The sequence below is a fragment of the Hylobates moloch genome, unplaced genomic scaffold, assembly GCF_009828535.3.
Source record: "Hylobates moloch isolate HMO894 unplaced genomic scaffold, HMol_V3 SCAFFOLD_1, whole genome shotgun sequence".
NCBI classification, from domain to species: Eukaryota; Metazoa; Chordata; class Mammalia; order Primates; family Hylobatidae; genus Hylobates; species Hylobates moloch.
The window spans coordinates 90140206-90155285 of NW_026652276.1; the positions used below are offsets into that span (position 1 = coordinate 90140206).

At 41.1% G+C, this 15080-nt stretch overlaps 1 protein-coding gene across 10 annotated transcripts in view; it reads right to left on the reverse strand.

Annotated features, from left to right (window-relative positions):
- The window catches only part of FMNL2 (formin like 2), a 328925-nt gene that overhangs the window by 96668 nt on the left and 217177 nt on the right, over positions 1-15080 (reverse strand). For all 10 annotated transcript variants that reach the window (XR_004370380.2, XM_032755709.2, XM_032755713.2 and 7 more), the window contains exons 3-4: positions 12003-12083; positions 5717-5793 (exon numbers count right to left, since the gene is read on the reverse strand). Coding sequence is in view for 9 of the 10 variants with exons in the window: in XM_032755709.2 (XP_032611600.1) it covers positions 5717-5793; positions 12003-12083 (158 nt within the window). In the remaining variant the exon portion in view is untranslated. The remainder of the gene's footprint in view (positions 1-5716; positions 5794-12002; positions 12084-15080) is intronic.

Below are 15080 nucleotides of genomic sequence, written 5' to 3' on the forward strand. Positions count from 1 at the left end.
AAATAACTGACAAACTATGGTGATTCAGTTTGGGGTATGTGGCAGACATTTACTCAAATATGAAGTGAGCCCATCCTTTCAGGGACAACACAGTATTTGTTGTTGATGACCAACTTTGAGCTTTCAAACAAAAATTAGAATTCTGGAAAACCTGTATTCACCACCGTTAGTTTGACAGCTTCTCAATACTTAAAATATAGTCTAATCAGACTGGTGGTTATTAACAAATGTGATTTTTAAAAACATTGTAAAGGGATATGCTTCAACATTGGAGAAACATGATTTTACTGAGTTATTCTGATCTTCCAAATGACCAACACGATGTTAACAAATCATGTCACAAGTTCATGTATGGATAAAAAGACCCAATCAAAGTGCAAGATAGCACAAAGGATTTTTTGAGACAGGGTCTTACTTTGTTGCCCAGGCTGAAGTGCAGTGGCACAATCATGGCTTACTGCAGCCTCAACCTCCTGGGCTCAAGTGATCCTCCTACCTCAGCCTCCTGAGTAGCTGGGACTACAGGATCATGCCACCACACCTGGTTAACTTTTGTATTTTTTGTAGAGACAGGGGTTCGCCATGTTACCCAGGCTGGTCTCAAACTCCCAGGCTCAAGCCATCCTGCCCACCTTGGCCTTCCAAAGTTGCTGGGACTGCAGGCCACGGCGTCTGGCCAATGGATTTTAATACAACAGAGCACAAAAAGTTCATTGATATGATTTCAGACTCTACATTATAGCTATCTGTAAGAATTAGTTACCAGCCGTTCGATTTTGGGGGTACTACCAAAAAAAGAATATCCACAATTATCTGAAAAGACCATTAAAAAAAACTCGTCTCTAAGTGTGTATAAGACCCAATTTTCTTCATATACATCAATCAAAACAGATCACGACAAACTGAATGTTGACTCAGATAGGGGAATCTAGCTGCCAACTATTAACCAGATACTAAGGAGATTTGCAAAAATTAAACCAATGCAGCCTTTGTCACCAATTTTTTTTTGGATTTGAAGACTATTTTTCATAAAACATGTCATTTAATTTATAATGTATTAATATTTATGTTAATATATAACATTTATTTTATATTTATGTATTTAAATTAAATGTTATTAAATATTACATTTTATTAAAGATGTTTAAAATTTATCAGTTTTAATTTCTAATATTGTAAACATTAATAGATTTGACACATCTAAACAAAAGCTTACTGGGGTTTAAAAATAATTTAAAAGTATAAAGGCATTCCAAAACCAAAAAAAAAAATGTGAAAATTGCTGGTTTAGTAACAAATTTTAGAAGTGACCATATCTAGGCTCAAATCTCGGTGCTTCTAACTTGTGTGGAATTGAGCGAGGTACTTAATAGATGACCCTCAGTATTCTCATCTGTAAAACAGGGATTCAGGGCTAATGGTCAATAAGATTTTTGTAGGAAATACACAGAATAACAAACGTAAAGTACCTAACACCATGCTTAATAAATGATAAAATGATTATAACCTTGATGGTTTCTAAAAAAGTACCATCTAGGAATAAGTTAATCATAAGGCAGCTTGATACACACATACACACCCATACGTGTTGTATGCATGTTAAAAGCAGCCTTTGTCACTCTCCTGTCTTTCTTCTTTTGGCCTGGCTCAGCCAGCACTGATTCATAAAGAAGTCTGGCAGGCAGGAGAGAAGATGACATTAACTAAGCAGTTCCTCAGCATCTTCCCTTTTCTACAAACCTCCTTCCCCTCCTTGCCAACTTGCCACATTCCTTCTGCAATCTCATGCCTGTTCTCTCTACACCACAATGAGCAAGTGAAATGAGCATCTTTCCGAACTTCTGTGACCTTGCACTGAGGATGAAAAGTAATTTTCTATCATTATAGGCAGCTTTACTACAATAAATTTCCTGCAAGGAGAGACAGCGTACACATCAGTTCCATAGAATAAAGCTGGCAAATCTGTCCAGTTCACCCTCATCACCATTTAAATCCTATCACTCTGACATCTTAAGCACCATGGCATCTGCCTACTCACACTGCATGGCCAGTGTATTCTAACACTATGTGGATCATTTCAAGGGTATTTCAAGTAATATCAAAAGCTTAGATAAGTCATAATGTAATTCTTCTCTATTATTATAGTTCCTAACAGTAAGTGAATGGGATTATTTCTAGTCCAATTCTTATTTCAATTTGACTCAAAGAAAATTAATTTTCTTTCTCAGAAGATTGTTCCATTTATAGAGTTTCAGGCTTATATCGAAACTCAGAACAAGTCTTTTGCTTGACAAAGCTGCAGCTCAGAATGTTATCTAGGTAAAGCTCAAGTCTTTAACCTTGAAAAGCCAGCATGTGCCCAGAACAATTTTTTTTAGGACAAGTAGATTGTAAATGTAATCCCTCCTTTTTAATTTCTGGGTATCATAATCTCCTGGGTGTCAGCATCATTTTAGATAAAGATGATAATACCCTCTGCCTTAGGGAATTCCTTAGAGATATATATGAGATATATATCCTTAGAGATACATAATACTATTGAATACTGCAGATAATTATTTGCAACAAGCATAACAAACAACTATCATATATTGAGTAACTATTATGTTTCAGACCCTTTATTAGGCATTTATAAGTTATGTCATCTAATCCTTACAATATTCCTATGATGTAAGTACTATACTAATTTTATCAATGAGAATTTAACTTGGGTCACATAGTAAGTGCAGAAAACTTACATAACCTATCTAAGGTCAAATAACTAAAAAGGGGCATAGCAAAAATTTGAGCAAATGGGCACCGACTTTTTATTTTTATTTTTTGAGACAGGGTCTCACTCTGTTACTCAGAGAGTGCAGTGGCTGCTCACTGCAGCCTCGAACTCATGGGCTCAATTGATCCTTCTGCCTCAGCGTCCCGGGCATTACAGGTACGTGCCACTGTGACTGGCTAATATTTTATTTTTTTGTGGACACAGGGTCTCACTATGTTACCCAAGCTGGTCTCAAACTCTTGGGCTCCTGCCTCGGCCTCCCAAAGTACTGAGAATACAGGCATGGGCCACCACACTCAGCCCTGAATTATCTATTACAGTATTTTAAACAGTACAATAAAATATATGGCTTCCTTATATAGCACCTTGCATTCCAAGAATTCTTCATTTTAGTAACTGATTATTTTCATCATTATTGAGTAATTTTTCAGAAGATATCCCTAACAAGTGAGATCAAGCCAGTTAGTTTACATAACAAAGAGTGAGTTCAGGTTTGGGTTTTCAGAACAGGCAAGATGGTCACAATCTGGTTGTGTGGTTTTACTTCACGTAAGTTTATGCTAGTGATTGGTTGCATACAATCAGACAATGCACCTCCATGAATTTTTCTGCTGCTAAAGCCAAAGCTTTCAGAGTACCTCACATAGGTGGTGGGCAAGGGAAAATTTCACCTGGTAAGGATGAAAGAAATCTAAGAATCTTTCAACATGCCTACAGTATCCTCAACAACAAACCACTCCAATTGCTTGCAGATTGCATTGGCTTCAACCCAACCAAGGTTCTTCTATTCAGCCAAGTTTGTGTTGGAAATGATCATCTTCCTTTTGTATTTGATGGTCAATTTCACAGTACTTCCACAATGCTTAAAGAAATGCTTTTGTTTTGTTTTTTTTTTTCGGTGAGATGGAGTCTTGTTCTGTCACCCAGGCTGGAGTGCAGTGGAATGATCTCGGCTCACTGCAACTTCCACCTCCTGGGTTCAAGTGATTCTCCTGCCTCAGCCTCCCAAGCAGCTGGGACTACAAGCATGCACCACCATGCCTGGCTAATTTTTTGTATTTTTAGTAGAGATGGGGTTTCACCATGTTGGCCAGGCTAGTGTCAAACTCCTGACCTCAGGTGATCCACCCGCCTCAGCCTCTCAAAGTGCTAGGATTACAGATGTGAACCACCACACCCAGCCTAAGAAATGCTTTCTGACAATTTGTAGAAATCCTGGCTGCAGTTCATTCCACCATTTTCAGTTAAAAGGGCCGAAGGCAAAGGGTTGGACCAAACAAAATTGAATCTAGCTCCTGATCCATAAATATTGGAAAGTATTTAAATGTCCTGAGTCTAAATGCCCAAAAGTATTAAACTACCACCATCTTCATCCCCAGCAGACAAGCCTCATTGCTTTGATCCCAGATCCCTGATAATCTTATTTACTTTCAGGGAAACGGCTGCCAGCATAAGTCATACAGGAAAAGCAACAGAGCAACTTGAGCCAAAGCACCTGGCTCTACAGCTGTAGACTTTGTGCAATTCACTCACCTTCTCTGGTCTTTAATTCTTTTAATCTGTAAAACGAGGCATTAGGCAATTCTTAATTTCTCTTCCAGTTCTAAAATCATGACTCTATGATTCTTTGTTCTATAGCCCATTTTCAGGGACAAAGTCTAGAATTAATTCATTTTCTGAATATTTCATTCTCAAGGTGAAAAACCTGCTGGTTATCATTTAAAAAATGAACATTCTCACCCAAGTTCCATCACCTATCAATCACAATAGCATTTCTACAATTTCTAAAAGTTTATTTTGAAATAACTATGCTAATTAACCATTTGAATGGCTTACAGCAGTCTGAAGTAAACTTTTATCTACATAATAAATCCACATCAAGTCCTTACTTAACCTCAAATAACATTATTTCATTATGACATTGATGAGGGGAGGAAAAGGTTTTATAACAACATTATTTCACTTAAACTCATGGTTTCCAAGAAGAACTATCAATGAGACAGAACTTACTGTATGTTACAGGATACTCTGTAAAACTAAAGTGCAATATATATACATCAAAATTCATTTCCAATAGACTTGCAAAGAATGTCATGGGAAAATTCTAAAAGATCTAAAAGTCGATAGCCCTCTCATTGTAAAGCTCAAAGAATCAAAACCAAAGGGGTTAAATAGCTTGCCCAATGTTACACAGGTGCTTTGGGCAGAAGGAGGGCTACAAAATAGGATACCTGACATCATTCTGCCTCAGAGAGAAGCCATCTTGTTTTAAGACACGGTACAATTAGGCCACCCAGGGGTAAGGGAGAATATAATATTGCTGTTCTTGCCTGAGGCAAAGCACCAAGTTGTTGCCTGAAAGAAACTCAGAATGCTTAGTGCATAGATTCCCTGAACTTTATTTTCCCAGAGTGGATTTACACTTCATGGTCCTGAGGTTTTGAGATGTATGAAAAAGAGACTGAGAATGTGTCTGAGTGCAATGAGGTGAGTCAAGTGACATTATTCCAGCTTCCGTCCCCTTCTGGCCAGAAACTCTAGAGAATTAACAAAAGGGAAATAAAGCAGCTTCAACTAACCAACTTGGAGAACTACAGTAAAAGCTTAGAGATTTTCCAAGATCTCAGTCTACATGTGCTATCGGGGGTTTCTGATTTGCCAAGAGAATTGTCATGCACACATGAAACCAAGTGTCCATATTTACTGCACCCGCTCAAAGAAATATAGAATTGTTATGAATTCCAAATCAAGGACTATCTGTCTTGCTTCTGCTGATTCTTGGGCAGTAAGTAATTTGAGTACTAACAAAGGTTTCATCTACTAAAACCTCAGTCTTTTAATTTATAATGACCCATAAGGAAGCTCAATTCTTTGGATATGATTCAGTTACTTTGTAAAGTGTCCAAAAGCTTTAGAGCTAAGATGTTAAAGGGGTGTACTTACCCAATGTGGTTGGTTCTTAAAGAAATTTCCAGTTCTCTTAGCACTTGTGTAGATTCTTGAACACGCCGTCTGAATTTCTATAATTCAAGAACACATATTCTCACAAAATATTTTAGCAACTGCTATAAGTGAAGCTTAGTTATAATAAATTTAACACAATATGAAAAATATCTTCACTTCTAAAATGGGCTTCCCTCACTTTTTTGGTTGCAGAGCACACAGATTTTCCTCACCATGAAAATTAGCTACTGAGAAAGGACTACAAAAAGTCCTTGTTTTATGTAATGTGCCTTTCAGTAAGTAGATTTTATTTCCCTACCCCACACACACAACAATATTCACCAATATTCCTATGGGTCAGGGACCCCAGTACTACCTCCAGTTTCAATGATTCATTAGGAGCACTCAAAGGACTCAGCATACAGTCATACCCGTGGCTATGATGTATTACAGCAAAAGAATACAAAGCAAGATCAGCAAAGAGAAAAGGTGCATGGGATAAAATGTGCAGGAAACCAGGTGCAATCTTCCAGGAGTCCTCTCCCCGAGGAGACACAAATGACAACATGCATAAAGCTCATTAGAGACTCAGTGGCCAGGTTCTTATTGGGAGCTGGTTTAATAGGCAACTCTCTGCCTAGTACATTAACAGAAATTCACACTCCCAGAAAGAAAAGAGGCATTCAGCATAAGCCGTGTTGTTCTCATAAACAGTTTAGGCACAGGGAAACATTCTTATCAGGAAATGGTAGGAACTTTCCCCCGTCAAACACAAGTTCCCAGATGCCAGCCAAGGGCCAACCTTGCAAGCAGGCCCTTTACTAAGCATAGCAGTCTCAGGTCTGCTATGTTAATTTTTTTTCTGCGTGACCTAACACGTTGCAAAAATAAACATGCAGAGCTACCTCTGCCCCTTATTCCTCACTTAGAGGGTCCTTCCTCCAGAGCACACCACCCTCCTGACGTGAACTGCCCTTCCTCATTCCCTTGCCTGTTAAAATCCCACCTACCCTTCCAGGACTCCCTCGGGGCTTCTTTCTTCACTGAATCCACCTCTGATAGTAAATGTGTTAATATACACCTCTCTAGCCTCTTGACCCTAAATCATTTCCAAGATATCAATGGGCTACATTGCACATCAGTCCTTTGGAACACATTTTCCTACAGAAATATTTATTTAAAGCGACAGTCTCAGGCCACTTTGAAGGAAGAAAACTTGATGTCAGCGCCTCCTAAGCGGAGTTCCAGGCTATCTGTGCTACGAACCTGAACCACCTGTATGTCACACTGTTTATAGGAAAGAGCTTTGAGAATTCTGGCTCAGGATATAAAGGACCTCTTTCCTCTGCTGCCACAATTGCAGTGGACACAGAGTCCTTCAGCTCCAAGGACAAGAAGAAAAGGAAGGAGGATGGAAGTAAGGATTCCAGAATGTGGGGTGGCAAGAGCTACGCTCACACCTGGGACTTGGTGGCCCATGAAGGCCTGAAGCTCAGCACAGCAGGCTCCTGTTACCCTGTCATCTTCTTCTGAAAGCCCCTGGCTTCCCCACCAGCTGCTTCTAAGCAGAGCCCCCAAGGAAGCAGATAGTCTCACAGTTCCTCCATAAATGCCATTCCCAAGACAATCTAAAAAGACCATGTCAGGTTTCCAGAATCCAGGTATAGTAAGAAATAGGAAATAAAAATATCCCCAATGTGATGGAAAAAAGAGAGGCATTCCCCTCTTCTGTTGAAACAGGCCTAACAAATGGTGGCATACTTGAGAGTTTGGAGGACACCCAACCCCAGAGCTTCCTAGACCACTTCCCAGCAATGAGGAGGCTCAGCACAGTACTTGGCTTGAAAAGGGAGTAATGGCCAAGCTCAGTGGCTCATGCCTGTAATCCCAGTACTTTGGGAGGCCAAGGTGGGTGGATCACCTGAGGTCAGGAGTTCGAGACCAGCTTGGACAACATGGAGAAAACCCGTCACTACTAAAAAGTACAAAAATTAGCCAGGCATGGTAGCACGAGCCTGTAATCCCAGCTACTCGGGAAGCTGAGGCACGAGAATTGCTTGCACCCGGGAGGCAGAGGATGCAGTGAGCCGAAATCATGCCACTGCACTCCAGCCTGGGTGACACAGCGAGACTCCATCTCAAAAAAAAAAAAAAAAAAAAAAAAGAATGGGGGCAAGTAGTGCAGGATGGGCAGCTAAAGGTATTCTCTCTCTTTAAACTCTTCCTTGGAGCTAAAAATTAGGAATAGAGTAGAGGAGAGTCAGTAGGATGGAGCAGGCAGTCTGCTGTCTATATAGAGAAGGGAAGAGAAAGGAGAAAAAAAAATTCTTGGGTCTCTGGTCACACAGCCAAGGCAACCATTTCCAGATGTGCTGGCTGCTCAACGTGGCCACTCCCATGTCAGAGTCCTAAGTCTCAGGCTGCCTGCACAGGTGGTTGTCAGAAAATAACTCAGCCTTCCAGGCTCTGTGTTGTGTGCACTTCTGACTGCAGCCTTTGCTTCTGCTGGGCCCCTGATATACTTTGGATATTTGTCCCTTCCAAATCCCACGTTGAAATAGGACCTCCAATGTTGGAGGTGGGCCTAGTGGGAGGTATTTGGGTCATGGGGGCAGATAGCGCCTGAACTGCTTGGTGCTGTCCTCGCAATAATAAGTGGCTTCTTACTCCTAAGAGTTCCTGTGAGATCTGGCTGTTTAAGAGAGGCTGGTACCTCTTCCCTCTTGCTCACCATGTGACACGCCTGCTCCCCCTTAGCCTTCCGCCATGATTGTAAACCCCGAAGCCCTCACTAGAAGCAAATGCCAGCACCACACTTCCTGTACAGCCTAAAGAACTGTAGGCCAAAATAAACCTGTTTTCCTCATAAATTACCCAGCCTTAAGTATTTCTTTATAGCAACACAAAGGAACTAACACCCAGCCCCTAATGCCGCCTTCTGCTGCCTCAGGGCAAGGTCATCCCTTACATATGCCATCAGGCACAAGGGCACCCAGCATAGTACTGAGGACATAGCAGAGTATAAAAGAGGGTCCACTGAAGGGCCAAGAGCTACGTATCGAAACCAGGTAACTAAATCAAAACACGATGAGGTAATAATAACAGCAGAAGCGCTAACGTTTTTGGGCACTGACTATGCTACCTAGGCACTACCCTTCTGCAACTGCCTGATGATGGAGGCAAACTAAACTGACTTTACTCCTGTATTACATCATCTTAGGAAAGGCTCAATTTTCGGCTAGATTCTGGGCCACAGAGAAGTCTTGGAGTCCATTTCTCTAATATATACACAATGAGTGCTAACACTTTGCACTTCTAAAATGTATCCAGAATGCTTTAAAACACTATGAAGAGAAATTATGTGCCCGTGGGGAGCCACAGAGGATCCGTGAGCGGTCTGTACTATTCTCCCTTCCCTCCCCATCAAGGGAGGCCTGGGATGAGCCCACAGAGGCAGCTGAGCCCAGGATGAGCCCTACAATAGGTTTCATCTCACAACTGCAGCGCCAGCAAAGGACCAGACTCCTTTAAACACAGACTAATCACTTCCTGGTATTAAATAAGGAGGCTGGTTTGGAGAGTTCTGTTCATAGAGATATCTAATTTAGGTTCTTCCTTTCCTGCCCTAGAGGTTTCATTTAAAACTATTTAGAAGAAAATCTAAATAGAAAATGCTTAAAAATTGTTTTTAAAAAGAGCAAATTAAGTATCTTCTATTCAATTTGCACAAAAGATTAACAAATCAAGTATTCGAGGACTCCAGACACAGTTAAAGGAAAACTGCCCAACCTAGACTGTCTGGCTGAAATTTAAAGCCCCGATTTGAAATCTTTTTCTCCCTCACCATAATACAGCTGAAAATTTTAAGCTCATTTTAACTGCAAGCCATGTCGTATTTCAACAAATCTCCTTTTTTTCCAGGCTTTAAGCATTACAATTATGTTGTGTGGAACAGATCATTTCCTCCTGACAGAATCTTACTAAAGCAGGGGTGGTTAATCCACCATCCATTTTATTTTTTCTGAGCTGAATGACTGATCTTGGAAGATGAGGCACAGACCAAAATGACCATTCAGGTGAACGCACATGGGCCAGGGCAGAAATGTCGGGAATGAAGGCCCAAACAGATATCTTATGTCCTGCTCCAGTTTATTATTTGTGAGGAAGCAAAACATTTTCTGGGAAGCTTATCTGTTGTTTTGTTTCACTTTGTTCTCTTTGCCTAAACCCAGAAACAGCTGATCTAAAGGAAAACTGGAACTGTGCCAGAGGAAGCCCACCTCTTCCTTCTAAGCATTTTCCTCCATGTGGGGTATGGAAGTGGGGGCCTAAGCAGCACTCTCGAAGAGTGTGCATATTTTTTCCTTTCTATTCAGAACTGGAAAAATGTGGAAGGAATTTTTTGGAGGTAGGATGAATTCTGCATGAGGAAAGGTCTCAGTCTTCTGTATAAACATCAGCATCTGCCACACTCAGCTCAGGGTGAGCATTAGGGCTCAACGCTGAGGTCTGAGCCATCTAACCTGAAGGTTACAAGTTGGGAGATTTCAGAAAACCTTTAGAAATTGATTCTAAAATAGAATCTTGCTGTCCCTTTGCAAAGAAATAGTGCAGAAAAACACCTGTCTGGAGATGTATTTTGTGTATATGGGTGTGTCTCTATTTATTTATTTATTTATTTTTCTTTTTGAGACGCAGTTTTTTGCTCTTTTTGCCCAGGCTGGAGTGCAATGGCACAATCTCAGCTCACTGCAACCTCCGTCTCCTGGGTTCAAGTGATTCTCCTACCTCAGACTCCCGAGTAGCTGGGATTACAGGTGCCTGCCACCACGCCTGGCTCATTATTGTAGTTTTAGTAGAGACAGGGTTTCACCATGTTGGTCAGGCTGGTCTTGAACTCCTGACCTCAGGTGATCCACCCACCTCAGCTTCCCAAAGTGCTGGGATTATAGACGTGAGCCACTGTGCCCGGCCTGGGTGTATCTTCCTTTACAGAACTCTTTAAACTGATGAAATTAAGACTGCCACATTCTTAGGGAAAGGGAGAAATGAGAGAAGTTAACAAGAACTGAACAACAGTCTCATTTGTAGGACCTGACAACAGGTCTTTTAGAAAGAAATGTGTGTGCCACATTTACGAGGGGAGAAGTATCATGATACTTTGACAGGTACATTCCTGGATTGAAGGTTGTGTCACATTCAAGTCACATATGACATACAGCCAGTGATGAAGTTTTGCACTACACTGTCATCATCACTACTAGATTTTATTTCCCCTTGTCTACATATTAACCGTAAGAGAAAGGCCTAGGAAACTTCCAAAAGGAAATAACAGCTGTTCTCCTTTGCTGGACTTTTTTTTTTTTTTTTTTGGTGGGGGGGTGGGCGGTGAGGGGAGGAAGTGTTAGAGTAGAAGATAAAGAAAAAAAAATTTTTTTTAATGCAAGCATCAAGAGCCCTGGAAACAGTGGCTAACTAGGTAAAGTATACCGTTCTTTTCTCAAGAATCACACACTGAAACAACAGAGAGAATCAGCCCGAGATATTTTCGCTGGAGCCTTAAAAGCAGAAGTTGTAGAAGGTCAATGGAAAAACAAATGCTATCTGGTAAAGCCCCCTTCACCCATCTTGAGCAAGGACAGCTCTGCCCTGAGACATCCCAGGACTGACTCAGGCCCACAGGGCCGTGCCAGGCTACATGCTTTACCACGAGGCATCAGTTTAAACCAATTGTGTGGCTGCACAAAGCAGAGCTTGTTTGTAAAAGGGGAGAGTCTGTTGAGAATGGAATCAGCTATTCTCTCCTTACCTTCTCAGGCCAGGGGCAGGGGTTGGGGGGGCAGCGGGAAGCTGCTAAAAGCATCAACACAGGATGTGAGTGCACAGCTGGGATGACAAAGGCCCAGTGATTTTTCAAGGTCTCTGGAAATGCACGAACGCATAAAAAACTGAAAGGCAAGTATTCCCTTTGCAAAGCCTGCTCTTCCAGGGGCCTGAACACCTCTGGACTGCACTCACTGCCCTGTGTAATTGGAAATAGCAGTGACTCAATAACCATCAGAGGTACGTGACTCTCATGTCAGGAAAGAACTTTTATACACATCTTCAAGTGAGAAGGTTGTTTTTTTTCCTTTGTCTTCTTACGTTGTTGGTCTCCCAAGGTTGTTTTTTGTGGAGGCTCTGGCAGAGGCTCTAATGCAGAGGAAGGAAGGTCTCTTCCAATGCAGGAGGATTCTGCTCGCTAATAAGGAAACAACAACAAAGAGTGGAAACAAATCCATCTTACCTTCCTGGTTACAGCTGGATCCAGATAGCCTTTGAGCTTTTGAATGTATGTATGGGGAGGATTCTTCACCTGGAATCGCTCCTGCAGAAAGCACAAAAGTCCAAAGCATGAAAGGTGTGAAGCCATGACACAGTCAGCCACATCAGATCATGTTACCAAAATATGACCAAAATGCATCCACCGTATAAATGTGGCCCCGTGAGCGGTCATTTCGTACTAATTGTTTTGCATCTTGGTAGTAGATGTGATCCCCTCTTTGCATAGGAGGAAAACTGAAGCTCAGATAAATGCAGAACTCTCCTTGATGACACTGCTGGTCACATGTACATGTGGGTTTGAACCCACATCTGCTCAACTCCAGAGTCAGTACTGCTTTCTCCGTAGGGCCCTGCAGCTTCCATTCTAGGAATGGTGTTTTGCCCAACCTGTTTCAGGTCCTCCTTCAGCAGGTCTTCAATCTTCTACATATTCTTTTGAATATCTTCAATGTTGGCAAATCTTTCTCTTTGGGATATTTATTTTATCTTTGAAAATAACAAAAGATTTGACTCAAACTGATAAAGCTAATTTTTTTCAAATACGAGCAATGAGTCGATTGCTAAATAACTGGAATGTGGGAGTGTATGTTTGCATGGGTACACATGTGTGTGCTGACATGAATGGATTCCAACCTGGAAGATCCAAAAGTATCCTGAGCAAAGGCAGTCGCTGGAACAAGCATAAACATACACAATATACAGTCCAAGGTGTGATATCTGAATGTAGGTCAGAGGTGGGGCCCAAGAATCAACATTTCTAACATGTTTTATGCTAATGCTGCCAAAAGAGGAACCATACTTTGAAAAATTCACGCCATGTATATCAGGTTTTATAGACCCTAATGTCCAAAGCAGAACAGGCTCCAGACACAGTTAAAGGAAAACTGCCCAACCTAGACTGTCTGGCTGAAATTTAAAGCCCCGATTTGAAATCTTTTTCTCCCTCACCATAATACAGCTGAAAATTTTAAGCTCATTTTAACTGCAAGCCATTCTACCCAGGTAAAAACCTGGGTAGAAGCCACATGTCCATAAACCATAAAATGAACAAGTACTTATATTTACGTTCATATAATGGTATACTGGCCGGGTGCGGTGGCTCACGCTTGTAATCCCAGCACTTTGGGAGGCCGAGGCGGACGGATCATGAGGTCAGGAGATCGAGACCACAGTGAAACCCCGTCTCTACTAAAAATACAAAAAAAATTAGCCGGGCGTGGTGGCGGGCGCCTGTAGTCCCAGCTACTCGGAGAGGCTGAGCCAGGAGAATGGCGTGAACCCGGGAGGCGGAGCTTGCAGTGAGCCGAGATTGCGCCACTGCACTCCAGCCTGGGCGACAGAGTGAGACTCTGTCTCAAAAAAAAAAATATATATATATATAAAATGGTATACTAGATTACAATGAAAACAAGCCATGTACTGCATGCTCCTATGAATGGATCTCACAAACCTGATGCTGAGCCAAGAAGAACACCTGATTTCATTTCTTCACACTTATAAAATAGGCAACATTAAACTTTAATGGTTACAGATACACACTCAAGTGGTAACACTATACATATAGACATATGGTTTTATATTGTGTGTATATATGTGTACTTAGAGATGATCAGCCTGAAAGTCATGGTTGGAGGACTGAGGTAGGGAAAGTCATAATCAAAGGGAGAAATATGGCACATTCCTAAGAGGCCAGCAGTTCTATTTCTTCATCCGAGTAGCAGTTACAAAGGTGCTGGCTTTATACTACTTACTATGCTGGTTCTTGGGCTCAACTACCTTTTCTATATAGATGCTATATTTCTCACAAAAAAAAGTTTTAAGTCAGCTCTAAAGGAAAAAACAAAGATTCATCAAGAAATGAGGACAAGCCTGGGTAACATGGTGAAACCCCCTCTCTACAAAAAATTAGCTGGGTGTGGTGGTGCATGCCTGTAGTCCCAGCTATCCAGGAGGCTGAGGTGGGAGAATCACCTGAGCCCGGGAGGTTAAGGCTGCAGTGAGCCCTGATCATGCCACTGCACTCCAGCCTGCATAACAGAGCGAGACCCTGTCTAAAAAAAAAAAAAAAAAAAAAAGAAAAGAAAAGAAAAGAAAAAAAGAAATGAGCATAATCTTTATCATGGTCTTTTCTATTTTCTTATTTTAATTCTTTATAATCTGATTATCACTCACTCCACAATGGAATTGTTTGGTATTTCACTCTGACAACTGGCCAGCATGTACAAGCATTTGTTTATCCCATAGAAACTTGTATTTCTCCAACACAGGGAACCACAACATTCTGCATGGTCCACTGAAGCCTTGCTTGCTTGTAGATTTTAAAATGCTAAAGGCCACTGTAATAATACTGAAAAGATAATCTTATTATTTAAAATCTATATTTGTTATTGTTTATCCTTGAAAATAGGGGGAAATGGTTTGTAGTGGGACACCTATTAATATTTTCCCTTTATTTAAAAATAATCAGGGTGAATTTTGTAGTATATGAACTCTATCTCAATAAAGCTGCTTTTAAAAAAAGAGCAGCATACTTTTTTTTAATTATTCCTCCAAATGTTCTATCTTGAGAGCAATTTCTAAGTAATCACAACTATTCAACATCTCTAGTGCCATCACTGTGTCTGTGTATAAACTGCTTTTTTTAAATCACCATCACTTCACCAAGGAATCAGAGGGGATCCTATTGCGATGGGGATTTAGCAGTAGTCCAGCTGAGGGCTAAAATAATCACAAGAAGCTCAGAAAAATGAACTGATGAGCTATCTAGAAGCCAGTCATTATTTCCAACCTCGTGTATGACAACAGCTGATGCCAGACAGATATCAGAATATAAATAAATATTATCCTTTTAAATAATATAATTCCAATTATTCAAAAACATTTTTTTTTGAGACAGAGCCTCACTCTGCCACCCAGGCTAGAATGCAGTGGCACAATCACAGCTCACTGCAGCCTCGACTTCCCAGGTTCAAGCGATCCTCCTACTTCCGCCTCCTAAGAAGTTGGATCTATAGGTGCAGGCCACCACGCCCAGCTAATT